Source organism: Pelmatolapia mariae, linkage group LG3_W (genome assembly GCF_036321145.2).
Source record: "Pelmatolapia mariae isolate MD_Pm_ZW linkage group LG3_W, Pm_UMD_F_2, whole genome shotgun sequence".
Classification (NCBI taxonomy): Eukaryota; Metazoa; Chordata; class Actinopteri; order Cichliformes; family Cichlidae; genus Pelmatolapia; species Pelmatolapia mariae.
Window position 1 is genome coordinate 28,535,223 of NC_086229.1, and position 26,523 is coordinate 28,561,745.

At 42.0% G+C, this 26,523-nt stretch overlaps 2 protein-coding genes across 2 annotated transcripts in view; one reads left to right on the forward strand and one right to left on the reverse strand.

Moving 5' to 3' along the window:
* The window catches only part of LOC134624309 (nucleotide-binding oligomerization domain-containing protein 2-like), a 1,192,597-nt gene that overhangs the window by 1,154,226 nt on the left and 11,848 nt on the right, over positions 1–26,523 (forward strand). The gene's annotated exons all lie outside the window — the stretch shown is intronic.
* LOC134624323 (protein NLRC3-like) lies at positions 1,098–3,173 on the reverse strand. Its single transcript, XM_063469298.1, has one exon. It carries the CDS (start codon positions 3,108–3,110, stop codon positions 1,287–1,289), a length of 1,824 nt encoding a protein of 607 aa, XP_063325368.1. The 5' UTR covers positions 3,111–3,173; the 3' UTR covers positions 1,098–1,286.

Consider the following 26,523-nt stretch of genomic DNA (forward strand, 5'->3'; position numbering starts at 1 on the left):
TACAGTTTTCTGACTAAATTAAATGCATTGTAAAGAAAGAATGGAACTCTTAGACAAGATTACGAGTGAACAACTTGAGTCGTGTACACCTGGAAGGAGGAACTGAAGAATCGGGCTAATGTTGTTATTTTGATTAACTGGAGGTACTTGTTGTTGACAGCTCAATTATGTTGTTAGTGCAGATAGACTTCTGGGTGACAATGTTACACCAAAAACACTCATTTAAAACTGGGAAAAATGCAATCAATATTAAGTGTGTGGAGAAAGATTTTTTTTTCCAGAATCAGTACGAATTTTCTTAGAACCAATAACAGAAAATCAAAAGCTAGGGTATATGATACCTATCCGGTCTTGAAGTGATGACGTACCTGAACCCTGCTTCCAGGCAAAAACTACTCTGTATTTATTATAGCTGTTGTGTTTTTAACATGTTTTATATTCTGTTCTATTTCATCTGAACAACACCCTAAATAAAGTCAGTGATCACTGTGGGCCTCTCTCTGTTTGTATCGCCACTATTCATCAGCAGCATGTTTTAAAGCTCAGTTTAAAAACCTTACGATGTATCTACAGCCCAGCCCATGCAGCAGTATATTAATGACTAACCTTGTTTTGTGAACAGAGTCAGGAGAATGTTCTCCTGACTCTGTTTACAGCATCCTGCCATGCAATTGCATTTGTCCCAAACAATCGGGACAATCATTTATGGACCTGTTGTTATGGCTGCCTTCTCTATTCCACTTTTATCAAGTGGAAAAAAGTTAGCGTTCATGCTCCAGCTTCACTGTGATTATATTATGTTTCGGTGGAAACTAGCGAGCTAAGTCTATGGTAACTTCCAATTGAGTTGAATTTTATAAATTCTGTTTTCACGGATGCCTGGATTTTAAAGTAAATTGTTACACCTGGTAGAGCAGCCTGATTGATCATTTTATTAAAGATGAAAGGATTTAGACAGTTTTTAACTCTCAGTGATGCTACGGTGTTCAATTGGATTTGGGACCTGAAGCGGAGTTTGGGCCCGGAAACAGCTAATGACGTGAGACTTAAAGACTGGATTATATTGCAGTATACCAGCAAGGCTGGCATACTTTTTATGCTGGATTTTATAACATACAAAGAACAAAGTTAGAACTCTGTGTGTAATGATAGAGATAATTTAGTTGACAGCATCAGACAGTGAGAACTAATGAGAGAAGTTTGCAGGAGCAGAACATTCATTCATATTTTTGAGGAGTTAAAGAAAAGCTTTGGGTCCATTGTATGGGTCTGGGTGGTATGTTTACTTACAGAGCTATGTTGGAGACGTTGACCACTGGCAGCAGCCTCAGAAGAGCCTCCTCTGAAGCAGAGTATTTTTTCAGGTCAAACACATCCAGATCTTTTTCTGATGACAGTAAGATGAAGACCAGAGCTGACCACTGAGCAGGAGACACTTTATCTGTGGAGAGACTTCCTGATCTCAGGGACTGTTGGATCTCCTCCACTAGAGAACGATCATTTAGTTCATTCAGACAATGGAACAGATTGAGGCTTTTCTCTGCAGACAGATTCTCACTGAGCTTTTTCTTGATGTACTGGACTGTTTTCTGATTGGTCTGTGAGCTACCTCCTGTCTGTGGCAGCAGGCCATGTAGGATAGCTTGATTGGTCTGCAGTGAAAGACCCAGGAGGAAGCGGAGGAACAAGTCCAGGTGTCCATTTGGACTCTGTAAAGCCTTGTCTACAGCACTCTGGTAGAAGTGTTTCTCTGCAGATTCTCTTGTTTGAGACTTCTTGGAGGTTCTTTGTTGTTCTTCCAGCAGATTGAATCCAGAGTTGATGAAGGTCAGATGGACATGAAGAGCAGCCAGAAACTCCTGCACACTCAGATGGATGAAGCAGAACACCTTGTCCTGGTACAGTCCTCTCTCCTCTTTAAAGATCTGTGTGAACACCCCTGAGTACACTGAGGCTGCTCTGATATCGATGCCACACTCTGTCAGGTCTGATTCATAGAAGATCAGGTTTCCTTTCTGCAGTTGATCAAAAGCCAGTTTTCCCAGAGACTCAATCATCTTCCTGCTCTCTGGACTCCAGAGTGGATCTGTCTCAGCTCCTCCGTCATACTTGACCTTCTTCACTTTGGCCTGAACCACCAGGAAGTGGATGTACATCTCAGTTGGGGTCTTGGGCAGCTGTCCTCTCTCTCTGGTTTCCAGCACATCCTCCAGAACTGTAGCAGTGATCCAGCAGAAGACTGGGATGTGGCACATGATGTGGAGGCTTCTTGATGTCTTGATGTGGGAGATGATCCTGCTGGCCTGCTCCTTATCTCTGAATCTCTTCCTGAAGTACTCCTCCTTCTGTGGGTCAATGAACCCTCTGATCTCTGTCACCATGTCAACACAGTCACAGGGGATCTGATTGGCTGCTGCAGGTCGTGTGGTTATCCAGAGGTGAGCAGAGGGAAGCAGTTTCCCCCTGATCAGGTTTATCAGCAGCACATCCACTGAGGTGGACTTTCTAGGGTCAGTTAGGATTGTAGTTTTGTGGAAGTCCAGAGGAAGTCGACACTCATCCAGACCATCAAAGATGAACACAACCTGGAAGTCTTCAAAGCTGCAGATTCCTGCTTCTTTGGTTTCAGTAAAGAAGTGATGAACAAGTTCCACCAAGCTGAATTTTTCCTCTTTCAGCACATTCAGCTCTCTGAAAGTGAATGGAAATATGAACTGGATGTCCTGGTTGGCTTTGTCTTCAGCCCAGTCCAGGGTGTATTTCTGTGTTAAGACTGTTTTCCCAATGCCAGCCACTCCCTTTGTCAGCACTGTTCTGATTGGTTCATCTTTTCCAGGTGAGGCTTTAAAGATGTCTTCTTTTCTTATTGTTGTTTCTGGTCTGTCTGGTTTCCTGGATGCTGTTTCAATCTGTCTGACCTCGTGTTCATTATTCATCTCTGCAGTCCCTCCCTCTGTGATGTGGAGCTCTGTGTAGATCTGATTCAGAGGGTTTGGGTTTCCTGCTTTAGCGATCCCCTCAAAGACACGCTGGAACTTCTTCTTTAGCTTAAATTTAAGCATGGGCTGACACCATTGGAAATTTTTTGTTGTGGTTCCTAAAATAACCATTAGTGAAAATACATAAATAAAGGATTTCTAACTCTACATATTTTGAATTTGAATTTTTGTATATTCCTTAAGTCATTTTCTATTGTTCCAGAAGCATAAATATTTAGATAAATAATCTCACCGCTCTGCAGGCACTCAGCCAGCTCCTTCTGATTCATTCTCTTCAGGAAGTCGACTGTGATCTTCACAAATGCTTCTCTGCTGCTCTTACTCTGCTCCTCATCCTCACCCTGTAATACCTCATCCTCACATTGGTCAGGTGAACAGCTTTCTAGGCCCTTGGGCCTGAGATCTCTCTGAATCTTCTTCAGCTCGTTTTTCACAAAAGAGATGATTTTATCCTCAAGTATCTGGAACAGAATACTGTATGAATTACCCAGAAGCGAGAAAGAAAGAGTATAAGAAAAGCTACCTTACATCAAACGAGTTTATTTATGTGCAATAAACACAATCCCCCAATAAATTGAAACCTTAAAAAAAAGAAATTCAGACATTTTTCTGTATCAGAGCTACACTGTCCAAAGGAGGAAATGGGAAATGCACAATTCCAGAAAATTGTTCATATGTCTCTCTCCCGCTCTCTTTCCCTCCTTCTCTTTCTCTCTCTCTCTCCCTCCTAGAGCTAGGGCCAGTAGTGCTAGCATCAATGCCTCCCCTTCTGATGGCCCGGTCTACAGCCATCTCTCAGCAGCATTGTACAGCTTCGGGCCCACGCGAACCGTCATCTGACTGTTTCGGAACCAGTGGTGATGGTCTTCCGGGAAGAATCCCAAGTGAATCCAATACTTGGGCATTGATGCTAGCACTACTGGTCCTAGAACAGTTCGTGGATGACCACAGAAAACTGTGTGTGTTCCAGTTCTAAAGATTATATACTGAGCAGTGTAATACTTCTAAGGACTTTTTAAGTACTATGATTACTGTGAGATTATTATATTATCTTATGCCACGTTATAATTAAAGATTGTGAAATCATTAAGTAGTTTTAGGTTGCATTATTCTCCTGACTTAGCAGAAGGTGACAACTATTACATTTATTAAACCGATTTGCATTGTTATATTATTATACTGCTGATTCATAAGAAACACTGTTTTCAGAGAATCATGGCCTTATTTGTCTGATTAGAAAAGAACAGAACATACTGCACAGGAAGCCAAGGTCATAACTTAGGCTCACTGAGAGAGAAAGAATGTGGATGTTTAGGTTTTATGACTGTGGAAGGGGGGCCAAAGCTATAAGAATGTGAGAAACAGTCAGACATTTCGAGATCTGCTGTGACCCTCTTCATGCACATCTCCCCATTGTTTTTTCCATACAAATTGTTTGTATGGAAAAATAAGAATTGTATGAAATAAAGAGATCGTTGATTGAGCATTTATATACCGAGTGTTGTTCTTCAGCCCAAAGATCAAAGAATTGGAATTTAACATTACTAATATACATCAGCAGCTCTCTCAACGTAATCTATATAAATATAGTACATATTCTTTCCTTACTTTCTATTTCCTTTCAGACACTCCAATTGCTGAAGAAATATATTGATTTATTAATTAATCTAAACCTTCTACCTGATGCCTTGACCCATTTCCAACACAGTTGGTTTAACACTGTTAATTGTCCCTCTTCTTTAAAAATTGAGATTATTCACATTTCCCTAACATGCATCTTTTCCCCTCTACCTCTTAAAATAGCAATAATGCCAGTTATCCATCCAAATGCATATTTACCTCTTCTTTCGAAAATTATTGAAAGATTTTGATGTACAGATTTACTGTTACTACCAATCATCCATTTGAAAAATTTCAGTCTGTTTTTTAGGCCACTTCACAGTGCAGAGACAGCCTGGTCACAATAACAAGTTATTTACTAATACTTGTATTCCTCGATCTGGGCACTCTCTGCCTGTAATACAGTGGCCTTCCTATGCCTGGTTTACATTGTATCTCTCAGATCATAATTAGTATGTGCAGTTCAAAACTTCCAGATCACAAGCTTGCAGAGTTGTCAGTGTTGTTCCTTTACTACAGAAACTTCTCCACAGACTTCAGCTTGTGCAAACTGCAAATGCTCGTGTAATTGCCACAATGCTTTCCATGGAGCATATTACTCCTGTCCTTCAACAGCTGAGTTCCTGTAAAATATCTCATTCATTTTAAGATTCTGCTTTTTACTTTTAAGTAAATCAAAAAAAAAATCACCATTGCAGCAAATTCACAACATTATTTTTCTCCTTGTCTTCTAAGCTAGCCTTACAACATATCCATTCTGACCATGAACATCCAACATTATGTTCTGAGTCAGAACCCAGCATGGAGAGGACTGTGAACAGAATAGATGTAAAAGTAGTTGTTGTACATATACAGACCATAAATATAGAGTCCAGGTGTGTGTGATGCTGCTGGGCAGACTGAGCACTGGGAAGCTCTGTGGACTCTGTGACTCTGTGGAGGAATTAAAGAGTCAGAATAATACAATAAAACGTAAAAACCTAAACACATTGCTAGTCCTTTGGTCTGACATGAAGGCTAGGCATGAGCACTAACTGAACACTTAACGAGCATTAAAATCATGACCAATGTTGGATAATAGTCTTGATGTCTTGAGAAAAAGAGAACAGAGCCCCCCTCCTCTGCTTTTATTAAACTCAATGACTCGGTCCTGCCCAAAGCTAGTGCAGGCTGGTGGCTGTACTGCAACGTAAGGCATGAGTTGATGTAACCAGCTTTCCTTTATGAACATCTGATAATGAATAAAGAAAAAAGAAAAAAATTTTCAAATTAAACAAAGAGTGTGAAACCTATGTTAGACTTGTATTTGTTAACTAATGCTGTGTAGCTTTGTGGATTTTATACTTATTGGGGTACATACATATTTATTATATGAACTATATTTTTTACATAACTGTAATGTTTAATAATGTGGGCTAAAGAAAATCAGAAACTTATAGACTATGATATATATAAACACCCAGCACGCCCCTGCGGGCGGTTTATCCTTCAAGCTCGGGTCCTCTACCAGAGGCCTGGGAGCTTGAGGGTCCTGCGCAGTATCTTAGCTGTTCCCAGGACTGCGCTCTTCTGGACAGAGATCTCCGATGTTGTTCCTGGGATCTGCTGGAGCCACTCGCCTAGCTTGGGAGTCACCGCACCTAGTGCTCCGATTACCACGGGGACCACCGTTACCTTCACCCTCCTTCCTTCCGCTTAGCGTACAGCCTCAGGGTGCTGGACTTGGGGTGAAACCCTCCATGCATGGTCAGGAGCTTTCTTGTCTTTATGTCAGTGGCTTCTATCTCCTCCTTTGGCCAGCCTATTACCCCAGCAGGGTACCTGATCACGGGCAGGGCGTAGGTGTTGATGGCCCGGATCTTGTTCTTACCATTCAGCTGACTCCTCTGGACTTGCCTGACCCTCTGCAGGCACTTGGTGGTTGCAGCTTTCCTAGCGGCCTCTTCATGGTTCCCATTCGCCTGCGGGATCCCCAGGTACTTGTAACTGTCCTCTATGTCTGCAATGTTCTGACTACCTTCCCTCTCTTTGTTACCATCCGACTACACTTCTCCAGTCCGAACGACATTCCAATGTCATTGCTGTATAGCCTGGTAGTGTGTATCAGTGAATCGATGTCTCGTTCACTCTTGGCATACAGCTTGATGTCATCCATGTACAGGAGGTGGCTGACAACCGCTCCGTTTCGTAGTCGGTATCCGTAGCCAGTCTTGTTAATGATCTCACTGAGGGGGTTCAGGCCTATGCAGAACAGCAGTGGGGACAGAGCATCTCCTTGGTAGATCCCGCACTTGATGGTGACTTGTGCTATGGGCTTGGAGTTGGCCTCTAGTGTTGTACGCCACATCCCCATTGAGTTCCTGATGAAGGCTCTAAGGGTCCTGTTGATCTTGTACAATTCTAGGCATTCCAGTATCCAGCTGTGGGGCATTGAGTCATAGGCCTTCTTGTAATCAATCCAGGCAGTGCACAGGTTGGTCAGTCTGGTCTTGCAGTCTCGGCTGACTGTTCTGTCTACCAGTAGCTGGTGTTTTGCACCTCTGGTATTCTTGCCGATCCCTTTCTGTGCCCCGCTCATGTATTGACCCATGTGCCTGTTCATCTTAGTCAATATGATGCCTGACAGGAGCTTCCATGTAGTACTGAGGCAGGTTATTGGTCGGTAGTTGGATGGGACCGGTCCCTTTTGGGGGTCCTTGAGGATCAGGACCGTCCGACCTTCGGTTAGCCATTCCGGGTGTCTCTCGTTAACTAGCAGCTGGTTCATTTGTGCTGCCAGAAGCTCGTGGAGTGCAGTCAGCTTCTTCAGCCAGTAGGCGTGAACCATGTCGAGCCCTGGTGCTGTCCAACTCTTCATACTGGAGACCCTTTCTTGGATGTCTGCCACTGTGATGGTTACTGGACCCTGTTCAGGGAGGTCGCTATGGTCTGCCCTCAGATCCACTAGCCACTGAGCATTGCCGTTATGGGTTGCGTCCTTCTCCCATATGCTCTTCCAGTATTGCTCCGTCTCCAGCCTTGGTGGTGCTGTTCTCTTATTGTTCCCTTGCCACTGAGAGTACACCTTTGCTGGTTCTGTGGAGAACAGCTGGTTTATTCTCCTGCCTTCTATCTCTCTGGTGTACCTCCTCAAGCGGCTGGCCAAGGCTGTGAGTCTTTGCTTGGCAGTTTCCAAGGCCTCAGGTATGGACAGCTTGCTGTATTTCTTATGCACCTTCTTTGTCACGCCTTTCTGCAACTCCGTTAGTTGGCTAACCTCCCTTCGTGCTACTTTCTTGCCCTCTAGCCTCCTTCTCCATGGAGGGTACTGCCCCTTGTGGCTGTTCAACTTGTAGCCAAGCATCTCACTGATCACTGCTGCCGTATTGTAGATCAGCTTGTTAGTGTCGGTAATCGTGGTTGTAGGTATCATCATTGACATCATCTAGCAGACCTTCTGAGGGTACTTCACGTAATCTTGGTAACCGGCTACGGGGGATCCAGGTTTCAAGCTTGGCCATGATCCTATCTTTCAGGTCAGTTCCTCTCACACTCAACGATCCTTCTCCTATCGCACTTGGGGCTATGTACCCAATCTCGGGTGGGGGGTGATAATATCTCCCCCCTGACCTGGTGTCCTGACTCCTCCTTGCAACATACAACATAGCATTTATGTTGTACCTCGTCAATCTCTAGCTGTGAGAGCAGTCCTTTCTTTCGAATGTTGGAACACTGAGCTACTAGTTGTTTCGCCGTCATTGTGGATGTTGGGTATCGAAGAATCCATAGGTCCCTCATCCTATTCATTTAACCCCTTCCGCCAGGGTTACTTGAGTAGTAGCATTCCAACAACGCCCTGTTTTCATCTCTTGCCCACCGATGCCTTCTTGTTCCAGTAGCCCACTTGTCGTCAGGGGAACAAGACGACCTTGTTGATCCGGGCGACGTCCGAGCCGGCATGCCTTCATATTTATCTGTCTCGCTCATGTCTGCGGTAGGCTTGCTTAGCATGACACAGGAATTGAACTTGCGATCCTCTGCTCCAAAGGCGTGTAGTCTAACCACTACGCTATCCAGCTGCATCTGATATATGTATGTATATGTATGTATGTATGTATGTATGTATGTATATATGTATATATATATATATATATATCATAATATATATATATATACAGTGGGGCAAAAAAGTATTTAGTCAGCCACCGATTGTGCAAGTGCCCCCACCTAAAATGATGACAGAGGCCAGTAATTTGCACCAGAGGTACACGTCAACTGTGAGAGACAGAATGTGAAAAAAAATCCATGAATACACATGGTAGGATTTGTAAAGAATTTATTCGTAAATCAGGGTGGCAAATAAGTATTTGGTCAATAACAAAAATACAACTCAATACTTTGTAACATAACCTTTGTTGGCAATAACAGAGGCCAAACGTTTACTATAGGTCTTTACCAGGTTTGCACACACAGTAGCTGGTATTTTGGCCCATTCCTCCATGCAGATCTTCTCCAGAGCAGTGATGTTTTGGGGCTGTCGCCGAGCAACACGGACTTTCAACTCCCGCCACAGATTTTCTATGGGGTTGAGGTCTGGAGACTGGCTAGGCCACTCCAGGACTTTCAAATGCTTCTTACGGAGCCACTCCTTTGTTGCCCGGGCAGTGTGTTTTGGATCATTGTCATGTTGGAAGACCCAGCCGCGTTTCATCTTCAAAGTTCTCACTGATGGAAGGAGGTTTTGGCTCAAAATCTCACGATACATGGCCCCATTCATTCTGTCCTTAACACGGATCAGTCGTCCTGTCCCCTTGGCAGAAAAACAGCCCCATAGCATGATGTTTCCACCCCCATGCTTCACAGTAGGTATGGTGTTCTTGGGATGCAACTCAGTATTCTTTGTCCTCCAAACACGACGAGTTGAGTTTATACCAAAAAGTTCTACTTTGGTTTCATCTGAACACATGACATTCTCCCAATCCTCTGCTGTATCATCCATGTGCTCTCTGGCAAACTTCAGACGGGCCTGGACATGCACTGGCTTCAGCAGCGGAACACGTCTGGCACTGCGGGATCTGATTCCCTGCCGTTTTAGTGTGTTACTGATGGTGACCTTTGTTACTTTGGTCCCAGCTCTCTGCAGGTCATTCACCAGGTCCCCCCGTGTGGTTCTGGGATCTTTGCTCACCGTTCTCATGATCATTTTGACCCCACGGGATGAGATCTTGCGTGGAGCCCCAGATCGTGGGAGATTATCAGTGGTCTTGTATGTCTTCCATTTTCTGATGATTGCTCCCACAGTTGATTTTTTCACACCAAGCTGCTTGCCTATTGTAGATTCACTCTTCCCAGCCTGGTGCAGGTCTACAATACTTTTCCTGGTGTCCTTCGAGAGCTCTTTGGTCTTGGCCATGGCGGAGTTTGGAGTCTGACTGTTTGAGGCTGTGGACAGGTGTCTTCTATACAGATGATGAGTTCGAACAGGTGCCATTCATACAGGTAACGAGTGGGGGACAGAAAAGCGTCTTACAGAAGACGTTACAGGTCTGTGGGAGCCAGAGATTTTCCATGTTTGAGGTGACCACATACTTATTTGCCACCCTGATTTACAAATAAATTCTTTACAAATCCTACCATGTGTATTCATGGATTTTTTTTTCACATTCTGTCTCTCACAGTTGACGTGTACCTCTGGTGCAAATTACTGGCCTCTGTCATCATTTTAGGTGGGGGCACTTGCACAATCGGTGGCTGACTAAATACTTTTTTGCCCCACTGTATATATATATATATCGTATCGATATTGAACCGTTCGATGCAGTGCTTTCGGTTCGGTACGTATATGTATCGAACAATACAATTTTTTAAATTTATTTTATCAACTTTTTTTCTGACGATGCTGTTTGTGTTGAGCGCTCAGTGGATCTGCGTTCGACTACTCTGCCTAGGCTGCACTGTCAAGTGCAGATCCACTGAGTGCAGCGCAAGCTAGCGAGACAGAAGCTAAGCTTGTTGCAACATGGCAACTGCCTCAATGAGCCTCCCCCACCCTCATTCAGATCTGGCGTTTGAAACTATCTTGGTTTTCATGTGAAGCATGACGGTAAGCGCGTCATGGACAAAAGTAAAACAGTATGTCGGATGTGCTGCGCAATGCTCAATTTGTGGGAATTAGTGCGTTAGCGCAGTTAGCTTGCTTGTTAATGTGTTGACGCCATCCAGCCCCACACAAGGGGCGATCCCCGGTAACTCATTAACGGAGATTTGTGGTGTTATGGCGTTAATGTCATTTTAACGAGGTTAACACTGACAGCTCTAGTGGGAACACAACGAATATGACTGCACATTTACGCCGACATCATCCTAGTGCAAAGACAAGTGGAAGCAGACAAAAACAACAAGCACGCATGCTACAAACTTTACCCGAGTCATTTAGACAGCTGTTAGGACATGATTCTCTTTATGGGGACCTGATATGTTTAATATGCAGCTGAGAATATTGCCCAGAAGAAGCGTATAGTATAGCTTTTATTTTGGAAAGAGCCATTTCTCTGTAATGAACTCTCTTTTCCAAAGATGAGTGATTTCTCGATCAGATGGATTTTTTTATTATTATTATTGTTATTTTGTTATTTATAATTTTAATAAATGACAAATTAAAAAGGCATGAACATTTTTTTATGTATATATATATATATATGTCAGTTGGTTACCTTCTGCTTTAATACATGTTAGAATAAAATGTTTTTACATATTTCACTTCCTGTTTGCTGAAGTGGATTTTTAGTTTAAATGGGATTGAAGCAATGACATGTTTGCACTGCAGTTTATCCAACAACATCAAGCAGTTAAATTAAAGAGTTCATGTTACTAACAGCTCACCTCTCTGCAGCAGACAGAGGCTGGACTTTAAACTGAATGTAGCCATCTTTAGACCGGTCACTCTGTAAGGACACAGAGCTGGGTGGAGGTCCAGGTGGGTTCCTGTGAATAATGATGGAGCAGTGATGTAAGTGCTGAGCTGTGACATGGAGAAGAGTCATGGACAGTTAGAGATGGTCATCTCACCTCTGAGCTTTGGTCTGAGTCTCATGTTCCCCACACAGAGTGGTTTTAGAGGGAGGGACTCCCTCCTCTCTGTCCTCACACTGATCCATGCTGCTCAGCTCACACACACTTTCTACCTTCACCTGCAGAGGAAACACAAATCATTCATGTGCACATCAACTGAAATCCTCCTTTCCATGATGTGTGCTGTCCAAATATCAGCTGCTTCTTTACTGCTTAATCTCAGTGTCAGCTGAATGCAGTCAGACAGCAGTGTGAGGCAGAGGAAGCTGCCATCAGCTGCTCTACTTCTACTATCAGTCCACTAGATGGAGCCATGAAGCACACATAATGCATTCACTGACACACACTGATTCACTGTTTATAAGAAAAATAACACATGGTCTTTTGTCTCTGTTAGTTCAGGATTAATATGGACAGCAAGCCAAAGGAAGGTTGAGGAGGCAGATTTTGACAGTAAGAGGAGTCAATGCCACGCTGGTGCTTTCTGACTGTGCAGCTTTAATTTAGACCAGAGGAGTTTAGAAGTTACAGGTCTTTGTTCAGTACCACCTCCCCCTATGAAAGCTGGGGGTGTTAGAGTTAGAAATGCTAAGATTTTCATTGGGAGAGACCTAAAGGGACACAATTTGAAATGAGAACATCAGAGGGACAGCTGGGGTCAAAGACTTTGGATGTGGAAAGTGTTAGGGTCCCTGGGTCTAGTGACCCAGTGGTTTTGAATTTGTATGTTATATTCTTTGACTTAGTATTTCTATTATTTAGTATCTGTATTTCTTGCTCTCTAAGTTCTTTATTATCTCCTGTTTTCTATCTTAGGTTTTGTTTATATGCCCTCTCTGTGTTCTTTGTTATGCTTTTTCACGTCTGTCTCAGTGTCAGGTTCGCGCTGCTGTGTTATATTTCCTGTTTTATTTTGATAGTCTGTGTCCTATGTTTTTGTGTCTGGTTTTGCATTCCTTGTCTCGTTAGTCCAGAATTGACCCAGCTGTCTTTCCCCCCTGTCTCCCATTCCCTGATTGCTCCCTCTGTGTACTTAAGCCCTGTGTTTTCCTTTGTGTTGCAATCTACTGTCTACTATGCTGTATGTTATGTCTTCCTTCATGCCAGTTCAGTTTTTTGGTATTTTCAGTTTAGCTATTTTATGTTTCAGCAATAAAGCTGTTTTGAATGCACTATTTCATCTGCGTGAGTCTGCACTTTGGGTCCTCCTTACCACCACTCCTGCATGCGCACAGCCTTCTCATGAGAGAGAGAGACTAACATCTGCACTTTTGTCTTAAATCATAGCTATGTCTCTACAATCTGAAACTGTAACTGTTAGCTGGTATTGTTATATAGCATCTGTCATAGCTACTTCCTGTTAAAGCAGATCCAACATTTGTTCTCAAGCCTCATTCAGTGTGTCAGTGAGAGTAGCATTTTCTCTCCACCTCCTACACAAAGGCAGGAAAATCACTCTGGATTCAAATGATAACAGATCAGTCCTGCCTTTACAACCGTGGAGCTCAGCTGTGTCATATTTACTGAATCCTGAAATCACATGAATTAATGCGACCTGACGTTCAAACAGCAGTTGCTTTCTAAAACATCAGATATGTATCAGATTCAGTACCACATACGAAAGTGACCCAGATCGGATTTGAAAATATCGGATTTGTGCCGTTCACACTGTCATACCATGATTGGATATGGGTCGCATAGGGTCAAAAAGTCGAATTTGATATGCTTTCGCCTGCAGTGTGAACGTAGCCTATGTGTCTCACATCAAACTGGATTTGTGTGCGAGTATGCCACACCTCCATGTGTTGATTCCAATTACTTTTTACTTAAAAGTAATAAGATAAGATAAGAACCTTAATTAGTCCCACACGTGGGAAATTTGTTTTGTCACAGCAGGAAGTGGACAGTGCAAAAGTTATGAAGCAAAAATTAGAATAAAATAAGAATAAATACAGTACACAACTGTACAGAATAGAATAAAATAAAATACTATATGCAGTAGAATAAAATATACAATAAGATAAAAATAGAATACAAATGCTATATATGCAGTACATTATGGAGTACATTATTTAATTACTTAAGTAAGTAGTTTGTTGCAATACCTGTTATATTATATTCATAGACTTATACATTGTTCTTGTACATTCTTCAATCCTGATCCTGATGAAGGTTCCCGATCTTTACACTTTCACATAAGAGCTGCTCAATCTGCCAATAATTTAAAATGTCTTTTAAAAAAACGCTGTTCAATCTCACTGGTGTTCAGTTCTTTCTGAGCAGACTATTGTTGCCTTTATTCTGGAGTCTTATTTACTTCTGAATTTGTTTGATGATGTTGAATTTTTGATCGAGGTTTATTTCATATTTCAGTGTGTATTATTTGTCAGTTTTTGATTATTAATTAAGCATAGTTTGTTTAGTCTGTGCAGTTTTTAGTCAACTGCGGTTATTTTAAATGTGCTAAAGACACAAATTTTTGACTTGTTTCACTCACATATGCTGTGAAATTAAATATGTGACATTTAAATGTTAAAAATAATCTCTAATACTGAGTTTTGTTCCTGCACTTTGAATGATTGAAAGCTTTAAAAAATCCTTTCTATTCTGTCTAATTTTTTTTTCTTTATTTAACCCAGTTCATCCTCTGTCTGAAAGTCTCCTCCTTTTAAGATTCTTTCTTTTTGAAAACAGTCTCTGTTGATGGAGACAACATCTCCTCCACCTGCTGCTGATTCAGACAAAATAATCTGCCCCCCGAAAAAGAAAAGAAACAGATTTTCTCTTTTGTTATTGGATGTCTCTGTTTGTGACATATTCTAGTTATTCCCCTGAACCTGGTTAGTGACCTAAATCAGTGTTTTTTTTTTTTTTTTCCATGAATGCAGCAGATATGAACATTAAAGAAAAATGTTGATATGGAGAACATCAGCAACCGATTTGGAATTTTGTTTGTATGTGGTGTTGATGCCTGTGTGAACAAAATCTAAACAGTTATTTCACTGGTGTCAAATCTGATTTTAGCTTTCACATGCAGAAGAAAACTAACAGCAGTGATCTGGTTTTGGATCTCAGAGTTGAGCCTCACATGTTTCTGATCCTGGAAGTTTAACACAACAGAGAAAAACTGTCACAATAACAGACAGCTCAAAGCGTGATATTAGGTTACTAACAGACAGATGTAGGTTTAATATAGTCGTTTTTGTTTAGCCAGTCTGAGAAATGTAAAACCTGTTTAACAACCTTCCTCTTTGTTTTGGCCTGAACAGTCCGTTGGAGCAGAGTCAATAATTTGTGTCGCAGTATTTTTAACAGAGGCCAACATGCTGAATCAAGGCAACGTCTGTTTTAAATAGTACTTGAGAAAGTCTCCTGTGAACCTCTGCCCTCCCATCTGCTGCCTCTGTAAGCATAAAAACCCTGAACCTGTAAATTGACATTGTGGCAGATATGTAACCATCTTTAAATGATCTGAGTGATTAACAGAGAAATGTAAGTTTATTATAATAATGTTGTTGGTCTAATTCACTCAATCTGACTAAAGCAAAGTTCATCAGAGGCAGTGTCTTCACATTTGGTGGCACAGAGCTCTGTTGTTAGTGGAGGCAGTTTTCCAAAGACCAGCTGTACCACATATTTTGTAGAGTCTTGGTTGTGTTGAACTCTAACTCACAAAGAGCTGAAGTGAAACTGAGTGTTTGAAATTATGAAACGTTTTACTACAGCCTGTCTGTGCTGATCATGTTTTATTTTTTTTTTATTTTTCATGTTTTTTCCCTGAACTCAGCTTTGTCTCCACTATTCCAGTCAGCTCCAATCACAATTGGTTGACATCCGTACATCTGTACTCATCTGTTTCCAGCAACATGCAGTCAGGATCTTGGATGATTACACAAGAAAAACCACCCAAGCAGAGTAATTATAGTTTTGTATATTCTATTTTTTATTTTTATTTTGTTTGACTTTTTGTTTTTAATCCTGTTTAGTTTCAGTTACTTTCCAGAGGCAATTGGGAGGTTTCTGTTTAGGTTTTAATTTTTGATTATTGATTTAACAAAGAAAAAACTAAAACTAAGGATGTTTCCCCCATTTTTTTATTTTAGTTAGTTTACTTAGTTGTACTTATTTTTAGTGTTATTGTAATTTTAGCTGGTTAAAAATGTTTTTTCCAATCTAGTTTTACCTTTTAGTTTCGTTTCAGTGACTAACTTGACATTGTGTGTTTTGTGTGTTCCTGTTGGAACAGAGCCAACAGTTTGTGGCGCAGTATTTTTAATCAGAAGCTGACATGTTCAATCTTTATCTCAGATACACCTGTAAGAAATAATCATTGAAAAAGTCTGCTCTCTATCTCTTTGTGTCCTGTAAATATAAAGGCTCAGAACTCAGGACACATTCATTGTGTTTAGTTTAGGACTCTGATCACACACTAACAGAAAATGGCGGACACACCTCGTTGGTCCAGCTGTGAGGCCGTTACCGTGAACTATGGAGCAGCAGATTTGTGCTGACACACAGCACAAACACAGCTGATGTTAGCCAGGAAGACATTACACACTGACTTTAATGGAGAGACCCGAAATGCAAACACACACAGTTTGTTGTGTGAAGAAATCCAACATGAGCTGTTCATCAAACTGTTTGATTCCACTAAACAATCTAAGGATGATACAAGAGACCCTTACAGTTTCTTCAAACAGTTCAGAAAGAGAATCACCACTCCTGTGAGTTTTAAGCATGATGCTTTCTTAACTTGTGTTATTCTTGTTTGGAATACCACTTTATTTATAGAGCACTTAAAAACAGCAACAGTGCTCTACAGTAACATAAAGAAAGATACAGCTACACAAGTGTTGTCGAGCACTAAAAGGCAAAATAAAAAGTAACTTAAGATCATAGACAACAACTCTCACTGAGTCAATGGTGGGGAGTAAAAGTGTGTTTTTAAATTAGATTTAAAAACAGCGAGCAAAGGAGTCGGACATCAACGGCAAATTATTCCGCTATTTTTGTGCCACGGCTGTGAAACCTCTCCGAGTTTACGTGGCATCTTTGAAACAAGCAAAAGCAGCTGATCTGCTGACCTGAGAGAATGAGGAGGGACATACAGGTGCAGCAGCTCACACAGATAAAATGAGCACAACCATTAAGAGACTTAAAGACCAACAGAAAGGATTTTAAAATGCATTCACAAACAAACTTTAAAAAGTCTTTAAAAGTAAGCTGACACTAAACGCCATATAAAAATCGAGCAGCAGTGTTTTGCATTAATTGTAGATGAGCAGCAGAGGCCAGGCTGATTCTGATAAAAAAAGGGGCTCTAATCTAGACGAGAAGTTAAAAAAAGAATTTGGGTAATATTTAAAGGTTGTGTTTGTTCTTTCTTTAAACTTTTTTTTCACCACAGTGTTCACATGAGCATTAAGCTGTAGAGAAGAATCCATTTTCCAACCAAATATTAAGGCAAAGCATGTAATAGACACCATGGTGTCTATTACATGCTTTGCTATGATACTGGGTTCTATTTTTACACCTAAATCAGTAGTAATGGATTTCTGATAAGGGACCAGACAAGGAAAGATGCAGTGGATGCTGTTGGTGCAACTGGGTCTGGACAACTTCAATTCTGTCTTTTTTCATTAAAATTCAAAATATTTAACATGCCATCCTTCTCCTGATGTCGATGAGGCTGTTCAGGAGAGACTGGACAGAGGATGTAGCAGGGTGCTTCAAAGGAAAATAAACTACTATAAATATTTTGGTCTTGTGAGTTTGGTTGATTATTGTGAGAGAGGAAAACAAGAGACTGATATCTCCAAACATGCACAGAAAATTAAAATTCTTAGTATTTATATTTCTAAATTTTACACTGACAGCAGCAATTAGTAATGAATAAAGGACTTCATAGTCTGTGGACCCTGAATCATTTAACTGCAAGTTCTTGCCCCCGTGTGTGTGTGTGTGTGTGTGTGTGTGTGTGTGTGTGTGTGTGTGTGTGTGTGTGTGTGTGTGTGTGTGTGTGTGTGTGTGTGTGTGTGTGTGGCAAAGAGTTTCTGCGCAGTGTACCAGGGGCATGTGGAAAAGCTGTCGTACCATATGCACAGGAAGTACATGGCAAAGTGCTGCTGAGCAGCGTACCAGGGGCACGGGGAAAAGCTGTCGTACCATATGCACGAAGAGTGTGTGTGGCAAAGGGTTACTGCGCAGTGTACCAGGGGCACATGGAAAAGCTGTCGTACCATATGCACGAGGAGTGTCTGTGTCTGTGTCTGTGTGTCTGTGTGTGTGTGTGTGTGTGTGTGTGTGTGTGTGTGTGTGTGTGTGTGTGGGCCACACCTTCATGTGTTCACTCCTAAAATATGCCGTCTGACTGAATCTCAGTCAGAGTAAAGTTCACATGATGTGTCAGGGTGGGATCTCAAAAACAAAAGTCATGTACTACATACTACTGACTATTTTTCTTTAAAATAATGCAGAATGTTGCCTAAATACACACTGGAGTATTTTGCCGCTGTTGTACTATTTTCCATTTCACCATAAATGACCTGAAACTGTCTCACAATCACCATTAATCAATATAAACCTATAAACTACAGTCCGACACACCAACACAGATCTCTTTACTAATGAGGACACACATCTTTCTCATATGAACAGAAAGATTGCAGCACAAAGACAGTTTAAAGCGATCACCACAGTGTTTCTACTTTAGAAACATTAGGAGGTAGAAAAGGAGGCTGCGGCCTGACTGGTCATCACTTGAAGTTCTGACTCTGGCTGCTGTGCTCGGATCTGCAGAGACTCAGCTTTGACATCATTATGTGATCCTGATTTTGCAGTTATAGATCTGGGCTCAAAAGCAGTGAGTCTTTTCAATGGTGGCTCCTAATATTTAGCCTGCCCTTTCACATAAGAGCTCCCTACAAAACTTGATAACTTATTCTCATTGGCTTTCAGCTCTTGTCGAGCAAATACAAGATTTTATTGTGGAATTTAAAATCACTTAAAAAATGTTTATTTTCAAAGTATATTTCAGAGTGTACACTGTGTACAAAAATCCCATCAGGATCTCTCTGTTTGGGAAATATTACCCTCATTCCTCTGAACCTGTTTAGTGAACTGAGTCAGTGTTACACTGTAGAAATGCTGTTTCAATGGATGCTACAGACACTAACAAGAAAACATGTTCAGCAGCTTTACATTTTCTAAAATGAAGAACAGACACTAGATATAGAAGGAAAAAAAAACAAAATGGGAGTTGCTTCATGAGGGAAGTAGAAACAGCTTGATACTACTATGATCTACTACCAACACAGTGTCAATCCTAACTCAAACAATGAACTCTCTGATCTCTGGAGTGAGGGGAAAAAGCTGAACAGACAGACCAAGAGTACCTATAATAATATCAGAATTAATAATCTAGACTTTATTAATAGACCATAATTCATGTGTAGACAACAAGTTCTTCACGTGAGAATCAAATTAATTCAGGGACACAGGCATAAAGGAATATAAACTAAAGCAGTTTCTATAATATCCCTGTAAAGTTTATAACAGGAACACAGCCACGTCAGAAGAAGTGGATCCTGAGCTGTTCCAGTCAGCATTAGTTCCCTCCTCTGTTTTCCATTTTCGTGAGAAACAAAAATGCTTTGCATGATGTTTGGTGTTTTCAGTTAAGGTAATAATCTTCATGGACGTTTAAACTAGTAAAACAGGTATTTCCAGTTTGCGACACACCTGACTTTTAGGATGTATCAACAACAGGTTATTTAACAGAGCTGTATAAAGGCTAAAAAACATCAGGAGTAATTGACTTATTAATTCAGATCATACATCAGATTTATTTTGGGGCGACCGTGGCTCAGGGGGTTGGGAAGGGCACCTGTAACCGGAAGGTCGCCGGTTCGATCCCCGGCCTCTCTGTCCTGGTCGTTGTGTCCTTGGGCAAGACACTTTACCCTACCGCCTACTGGTGTTGGCCAGAGGGGCCGATGGCGCGATATGGCAGCCTCGCTTCTGTCAGTCTGCCCCAGGGCAGCTGTGGCTGCAACCGTAGCTTGCCTCCACCAGTGTATGAATGTGAGTGTGAATGAATAATGACATTGTAAAGCGCTTTGGGTGCCTTGAAAAGCACTATATAAATCCAATGCATTATTATTTTATGGAAAGTAAATGATAAATGTCTCCCTGCCTCATTCAGCTCTATCAGCTCCATCAGTTTCTGTGGTGCCTCAATCATCAGCTGCCAATAGAGGGATGTTTAACTGACACTTCCTCATGTCTGAGTGAGTCACAGTATGTGTTTGTTTGAACATTACCCAACTCATTAAAACTTCATTCTAGTCTGTTCCTTCTACTTTTAAATCCATTCTTCTGTTTTCATTAACAAACCTGAGTCATTGTTAAAGTAAAGCGCTCTGTAGGTCCTCAGCTCTGCTGACTACAAGGTCTCACACAAACTCAGACCTTCTGAACACAACTGTGTAGTCTTTGTTAAAGTGGTTTAGATCTTCACTGACATATGGACTCTTGTGTTCTCACGGTGATATTTCAATTAGTTTAGCTGTTCTAAAACTGTCTTTTTAAAGAATAATGAGGTTGCCCACAGAGCACAGACTGAGGGTGCAAAGAGTCAGGGGGTGTCTCGTTTCATTAGACTTTTTAAAAAGTATCACGGTTAGGTTCTACTTTACATCTTACATGTTCTTCAGTTCTGGAGGAACAGGGATAAATGTGTTTGAGACTTTACTCCAAGAGTAAAGTCTGATTCACTAAGAATATGTCAAAACAACAAGCAGAAGTTTAACATGCATCAGTTCCACTGAAGATCAGGTTCATTTAGATGAAATTGTATTCAAATTCATCTAAAATGTACCATTAAGGAACTATATAAACGTATTTAACATAAGATTATTGTCATTAGCTGGCAGAGGTTTGTAACCAAATGCAAGACAAACTCAAACAACTTAAAACAAACCTTCACTGAGACTGAAAACAATTTAAAAAGGAAAAGAATTTGAAAGTGTTTAAAAACAATCCAGAGACGAAGGGCCTTAAAAAAGAGAGAAACACAAAAGACCAACTATTAATAATTAAAACCTTCAAATGCTAAAGAAGAAAACTCCAAATCCACTAATTAAAAACAAAAAGCACAAAGTGAACATGTCAAAGACTTGGCTGTTTTTGAACATCTGTATTTTCTTTTCATTAACTTTGCTCGCAGTAACCCGGAACTAAGCTGAGCTACTTTGTTTCCTGTTTTTTCAACATCACTTCAGTAAAACCTGAATGTCGACTTCTGAACAACAAATTGATTTTATCTGATTGTTTCCAGTTAAAAAGAAGAACAATGTTCCATCAGATTAATGATCAGTGTCTGATGGGTCTAAAGTTTTAAACTGTTTAAAAAAAGTATGTTTACTGTTTAGTAAATGTTTCAATACAGAGTTACTGACTGATAACCAGTGTGGATTTCAGTCAATCAATAATCTATAATCATGTGGATTTGTCTCCAAACACAAGAGCGATCAAAGTTTGTCCTGAAATAAGAGGTGAACATCAGGTCCAAACATCACAGAAACAAGCAGTCAAACTGTTAAAGGAGGAAACAAAGCAAACTTACAGTTTCTTCAAACACACACAATAACAACAAGCTCCACTCCACACTTGGACACTAAACACGGACACACAGGTGAGCTTCTTACTGGAAGGAGGCGGGACTCCACCTGCAGCAGGAAAAGGTGGGAGGAGCTCAGCTCTGTGTGTGTTGATGTTGTGAGGACTGGAAAAGTTTGGTTTACAAACCTATTTTAAATCAGTCTAACAGTTAATTGCACTACTGAAAATAAAATTCACTCAAAATAAACAAAGTAGAAAAGTTGTAGACACATGATCGAGGGTTTTTGTTGCACACTTGGTGGAAGGCTGTGTGCAGCAATGGGAATGCAGGAGCGAACCAGAGCAAGGTCAAGAAACACTTAATGAACTTAATGAATGATGGAGCTCTCTGTCTGTGCTGATTTGTCGCCCTCTGGAGGTCAAAACACAAACTGCATCATGTCACTGTAACCACCACAGTGACAGGAAGTGTTTTTAAATGACTGAAACACTGAAATGATGCTCACGGCTGTGGTTAGGCTCACTGATAGCAGTGCTGATGTGTTCATGTCAAACACTGACTCAGGTCAGACTCCTTCATCCTTCTCCAGCGTGAGGCCGCCCTCAGACCCACAGGAGCTCTGACCTTTGACCTCTTGACCCTAACCATTTTGCTCTCTTTGCATCTTTACATGAAAATCCATCCAAACTGTAGCCGAGCAAAAGAAGCTGGAAGCTGTTCTATGAATAATGTTCATACCAGAGTTTGTGTTTCCAACTCAGACGTGTTAAACGCTGCTGTGCTACATTTGTCATTTCCTGCTTTCACTACCATCCATGTCAAAGCACTGAAGTCATCTTATCACTTTAATGCAGTAAAACAGGAGCTGTAAGTCTGACATTTATTTACTGTCATCGCAAACACACACAGCTGGAGCATTCAGCTTTCACAGCAGCCAACATCCTGTCACACTGAGCATGTGCAAACACAGCTCTCAGCTTCCATCACTCACAATCACCAGCCCTACACTTAAAAGCCCAGAACAAAGCTTGTGACCAACACAGCACAGACAGAGGTGACGTTCACGCTCTGTTCCTGGGTGGGAAACTCACGTGTGGTTGTGGCTGTTCCTCCCCTACAATCTCTGATGTCATAGCTGCTAAATTAGACTGAACTGAAGACAGCCTCAAAGACTCAGAGAGAGAGCACTGCTCCATCTCTGGACACAAATATATGTTCCAGCACCACGCTGCAATGAATTTTGGGATGGGGGGGGCACCTGTCCTTCAAATCCGGGGAGAAGGAGGACACGTTTGTGGGAGCCTGGGATTCTGGATGGCCTTCATGACCTCGCTGTGATGTCATGGACCTTCAGAGGAAGCAGAGGCTGAATTTAAAGACTATTTAAACGCTGCAAAAGAAGAATGGATTGGAATAAAAAAGTACAAGTTCTAACCTTAATTAGGGAGGGAACTCACTTCACAAGCGCATGGCACAACATAGAAGAGCCACCTCCACAGGACAAGACTCAGCTGTTCATCTGCATCTAAAGGACAAAGGTCACTCTTTCGAGGATGCCAACGTTCACATTTTGGACAGAGAGGACAGATGGTTTGAAAGAGGAGTGAACGAAGCCATTTACGTCCACTGTGAGCGACCATCTTTGAACAGAGGCGGTGGTTTACGTCACCAACTGTCTGCCATCTATAATCCAGTTTTGAGATCCCTTCCCAGACACCTTAATGCCCACTCACATCCTGGGACATCTGACCTCAGGAAATCACATGATAGGGTGGGGCCAGGTTTCACAATGAGCTCACCCGAAACCCTGGCTGATTGGAACCCACCCGCTTTCACACCTTGGCTCATGTGATTAGAGGATCATCAGGGGGTCCTTTGTCCCTCTTTGGGGGGAAACTCCCACTGGGTTCAAATCTGGGACTCTCCACCATTTGACCTTAGAACTGAAGAAGCTTCTCGGATGAGAGGTGAAACGTCTTCAAGCAAGTCAAAGAAGTCCAGACGCTTTTCTTTGCAAACTCCTTTGACGGCTTAACACATTGTTCTCCTGTCACGTTTGAGTTAAAAGATAACACACCAATTTGGCGCTCACAATACAAACACAGTCAAGAGGCGGAGAATGGGATTGCAGAAACCATCTCAGGGCTTCTGCAGGTGGGTGTGCTGGAGCTGTCTTCCTCTGCGTGGAACACTCCTATCCTCCCAGTGGAGAAACATGGCACATGACCTCAGGGCAATCAATGCTGTCCTTAAGACGCCAACAGGACCTGTACTAAATCCATACACAGCCTTGACTAATTTATCTCCAGAGCAACGGTGGTTCACCTGCATAGATCTGGCGAATGCTTTCTTTTGTCTCCCACTGCACCCATCCTTGAGAGACATTTTTTCATTCACTCATAAGGGCCAGCAGCTGCGCTACAACCGTTTGCCGCAGGGTTTCGCCCTATCACCTGGGATTTTCAATCAGGTACTAAAACACGCCCTCTCTCCATGTGTACTGCCCGAAGGATGCACACTGATCCAGTATGTGGACGACTTGCTGATTGCCGCTCCCACAGCTGATGCCTGCTTTAAGGCCACTATGACAGTGCTCCGCCAGCTGGCTAAAACTGGCTTTAAAGTGAGTAGAGACAAACTCCAACTAGTATGAACTGAAGTTACATTTTTGGGACGTGTGGTGGCAATGCAGACGGTGGGCATGTTGGCATCCCAGAGGGAAACAATTATGTTCCACCCACAGCCATGAACTATGAAAGAAATGTTGTCATTTCTTGGCCTTACTGGCTACAGTAGACACTATATTCCTGATTACGTGGGAAGAACCAAGCCTTTGAGGGATTTGGTGAAAGAACATGGCATGAGAGATCTCACAGCTAACTTGAACTGGACCACTGAAGTTGAGATGCAGTTTATTGAGCTTAAACAAGCTCTGTCTTGTGAAGTGGTTTTAGCAATCCCTGACTACCACTCAGACTTCTTTTTGGATGTTTCTGAAAGAAATGGGGTGGTAAATGGAGTATTGTTTCAGAAAACAGGGGGAGGGAGACAAGTGCTGATGTATATTAGCATTGGTCTTGATAACATGGAAAAGCGACACCCCATGCACACAGCATGCGGCGGGGGTAGCAAAAATAATTCAGAAAGTGGCTCACATAGTGAGAGGACACCCACTGAAAGTGCTAACTACACACAGTGTGGTGGTCTATGTGAACTCACAAGCAATTACAATGACCCCATTGAGACAACAGAGACTGACCAAAATTTTGGAGTCTCCAAACTTGACCTTCACACATGAAGGAATTAACATGGCAGATCAGATGGGAGTGGGAGAACCTTATGACTGTGCACAGATAGTGGAAGTGGAAGAGAAAATAAAACCAGATCTGAAGGCAGAGCCTGTGAATGGTGGAGAAGATTATTTCACAGATGGATGCTTCTTTAGAGATCCAACTGAAGGATTGAAAACCAGCTATGTAGTGGTGAAAGGAGTTGGAAACCAGCTACAAGTGGAGAAATCAGGAACGCTGGAAGGACCTCAATCGGCGCAGAGAGCAGAGCTTGTTGCAGTGATAGAAGCTCTGAGACTGGGAAAAGGAAAACGAGTAAACATCTACACAGACTCAGCATATGTGTTCGGAGCAGCACATGTGGAACTTAGACAATGGAGGAGGGCTGGATTTAGAACAGCCTCAAATAAACCTATTAAACATGATATGGAGATGAAACAACTGGAGGAGGCTCTGAAAGAACCCATGGAAGTGTCCATCATAAAGTGTAAAGTTCACGATGATTCTAACACTTGGGTGGCAAAAGGTAACAGAGCTGCTGATGAAGAAACAAAACGGGTGGCAGGGTATCAAGAAGGAAAACAATTGGTGAGTATGGGAATGGAAAGGGGAGACCTGGCACCCCAGGATTGGGAGGATATTGAAAAGGCTCAAAACGGGGCCTCGCCAGAAGAGAAGATGATGTGGAGAGAAAGAGGAGCTGTACAATCAGAAGGGCTGTGGCCAGTCCTGACAGCAGAAATGGCCCGAGAGGATCAGAGAAGCTCATGGGCTAGGACATGCAGGAGCAGCCCAGATGGAGAGGGACTTGTGTCATTGGTGGCACCCGTTTATGAAGAACATGGTGAGAGAACATATGAGAACATGTTTGATCTGTGGGCAGTACAATTCAAAGCCCACAGTGAAGCCATAAATGGGTAAGTTTCCTCTGCCAGAGAGACCAGGGCAGGAGATTGTGATTGACTACACAGACATGATAACAACAGTCAGAGGGTTTAGATATCTGTTCGTGTGTGTGGACACTCTGACTGGCTGGCCAGAAGCGTGGCCGACACGTCGAGAGGATAGTAAAACTGTGATAAAATGTCTGGTAAATGATTATGTTCCCTGGCATGGATTTCCAGAGAAATTGAGATCAGATAATGGCACTCACTTTAAAAATAAAGATCTTGCAGAAGTAGAATCCATGCTGGGGTTGCAACATAGATATGGCACTGTATATCACCCACAATCTCCCACCCACCCACAAAAAAAAAAAAGTGGAGAGAATGAATCAAAACCTCAAAAATAAATTGGCTAAAATCTGTGCACAGACAAACATGAATTGGGTTGAAGCACTTCCGATAGCACTGATGAGTGTGAGGTGCTCAGTTAATCAGAGCACCGGATTCACACCATATGAACTCCTGACAGGGAGACAATTTCCAGGACCTGCAGCTGGAGTAAAAGAGTTGAGAGAGAAAATAAATGTGTCGGAACATGTTAAACAGTTTAAAGCACTAAAAGCTCTAAAATCTATCTTCATTCAGCTGTGATGATGTCAGAGGACCTTTTAAACACTCTGGAAGATCTGGGAGATGAAGAGTTTAATAAATTCAAGTGGTTCCTACAGCAGACCAACGTCATTCAAAGCCCCATGACCATCAAGAAGAGCCGACTGGAGACAACAAGCAGGTGGGACACCGTGGACCTGATGGTGCAGACCTACAGACTTTCTGGAGCTGTTGAGGTGACCAGAAGGGTTTTAGAGAGGATCCGCAGGAATGACCTGTTGCTCAGTTTGTCTGTTATCAGGTCCAGACCCGAAGGTGAGTCACAGCAAGGGACAAACAGGAAGTCAGTGCAGACTGAGAAGGTTTCATAGAGCTTTAACACTTTCAACATCTGTTTGTCAGTGAATGTCAGTGATTTGACCTCTCACACTCAGGCTCCTCTTCCTCAG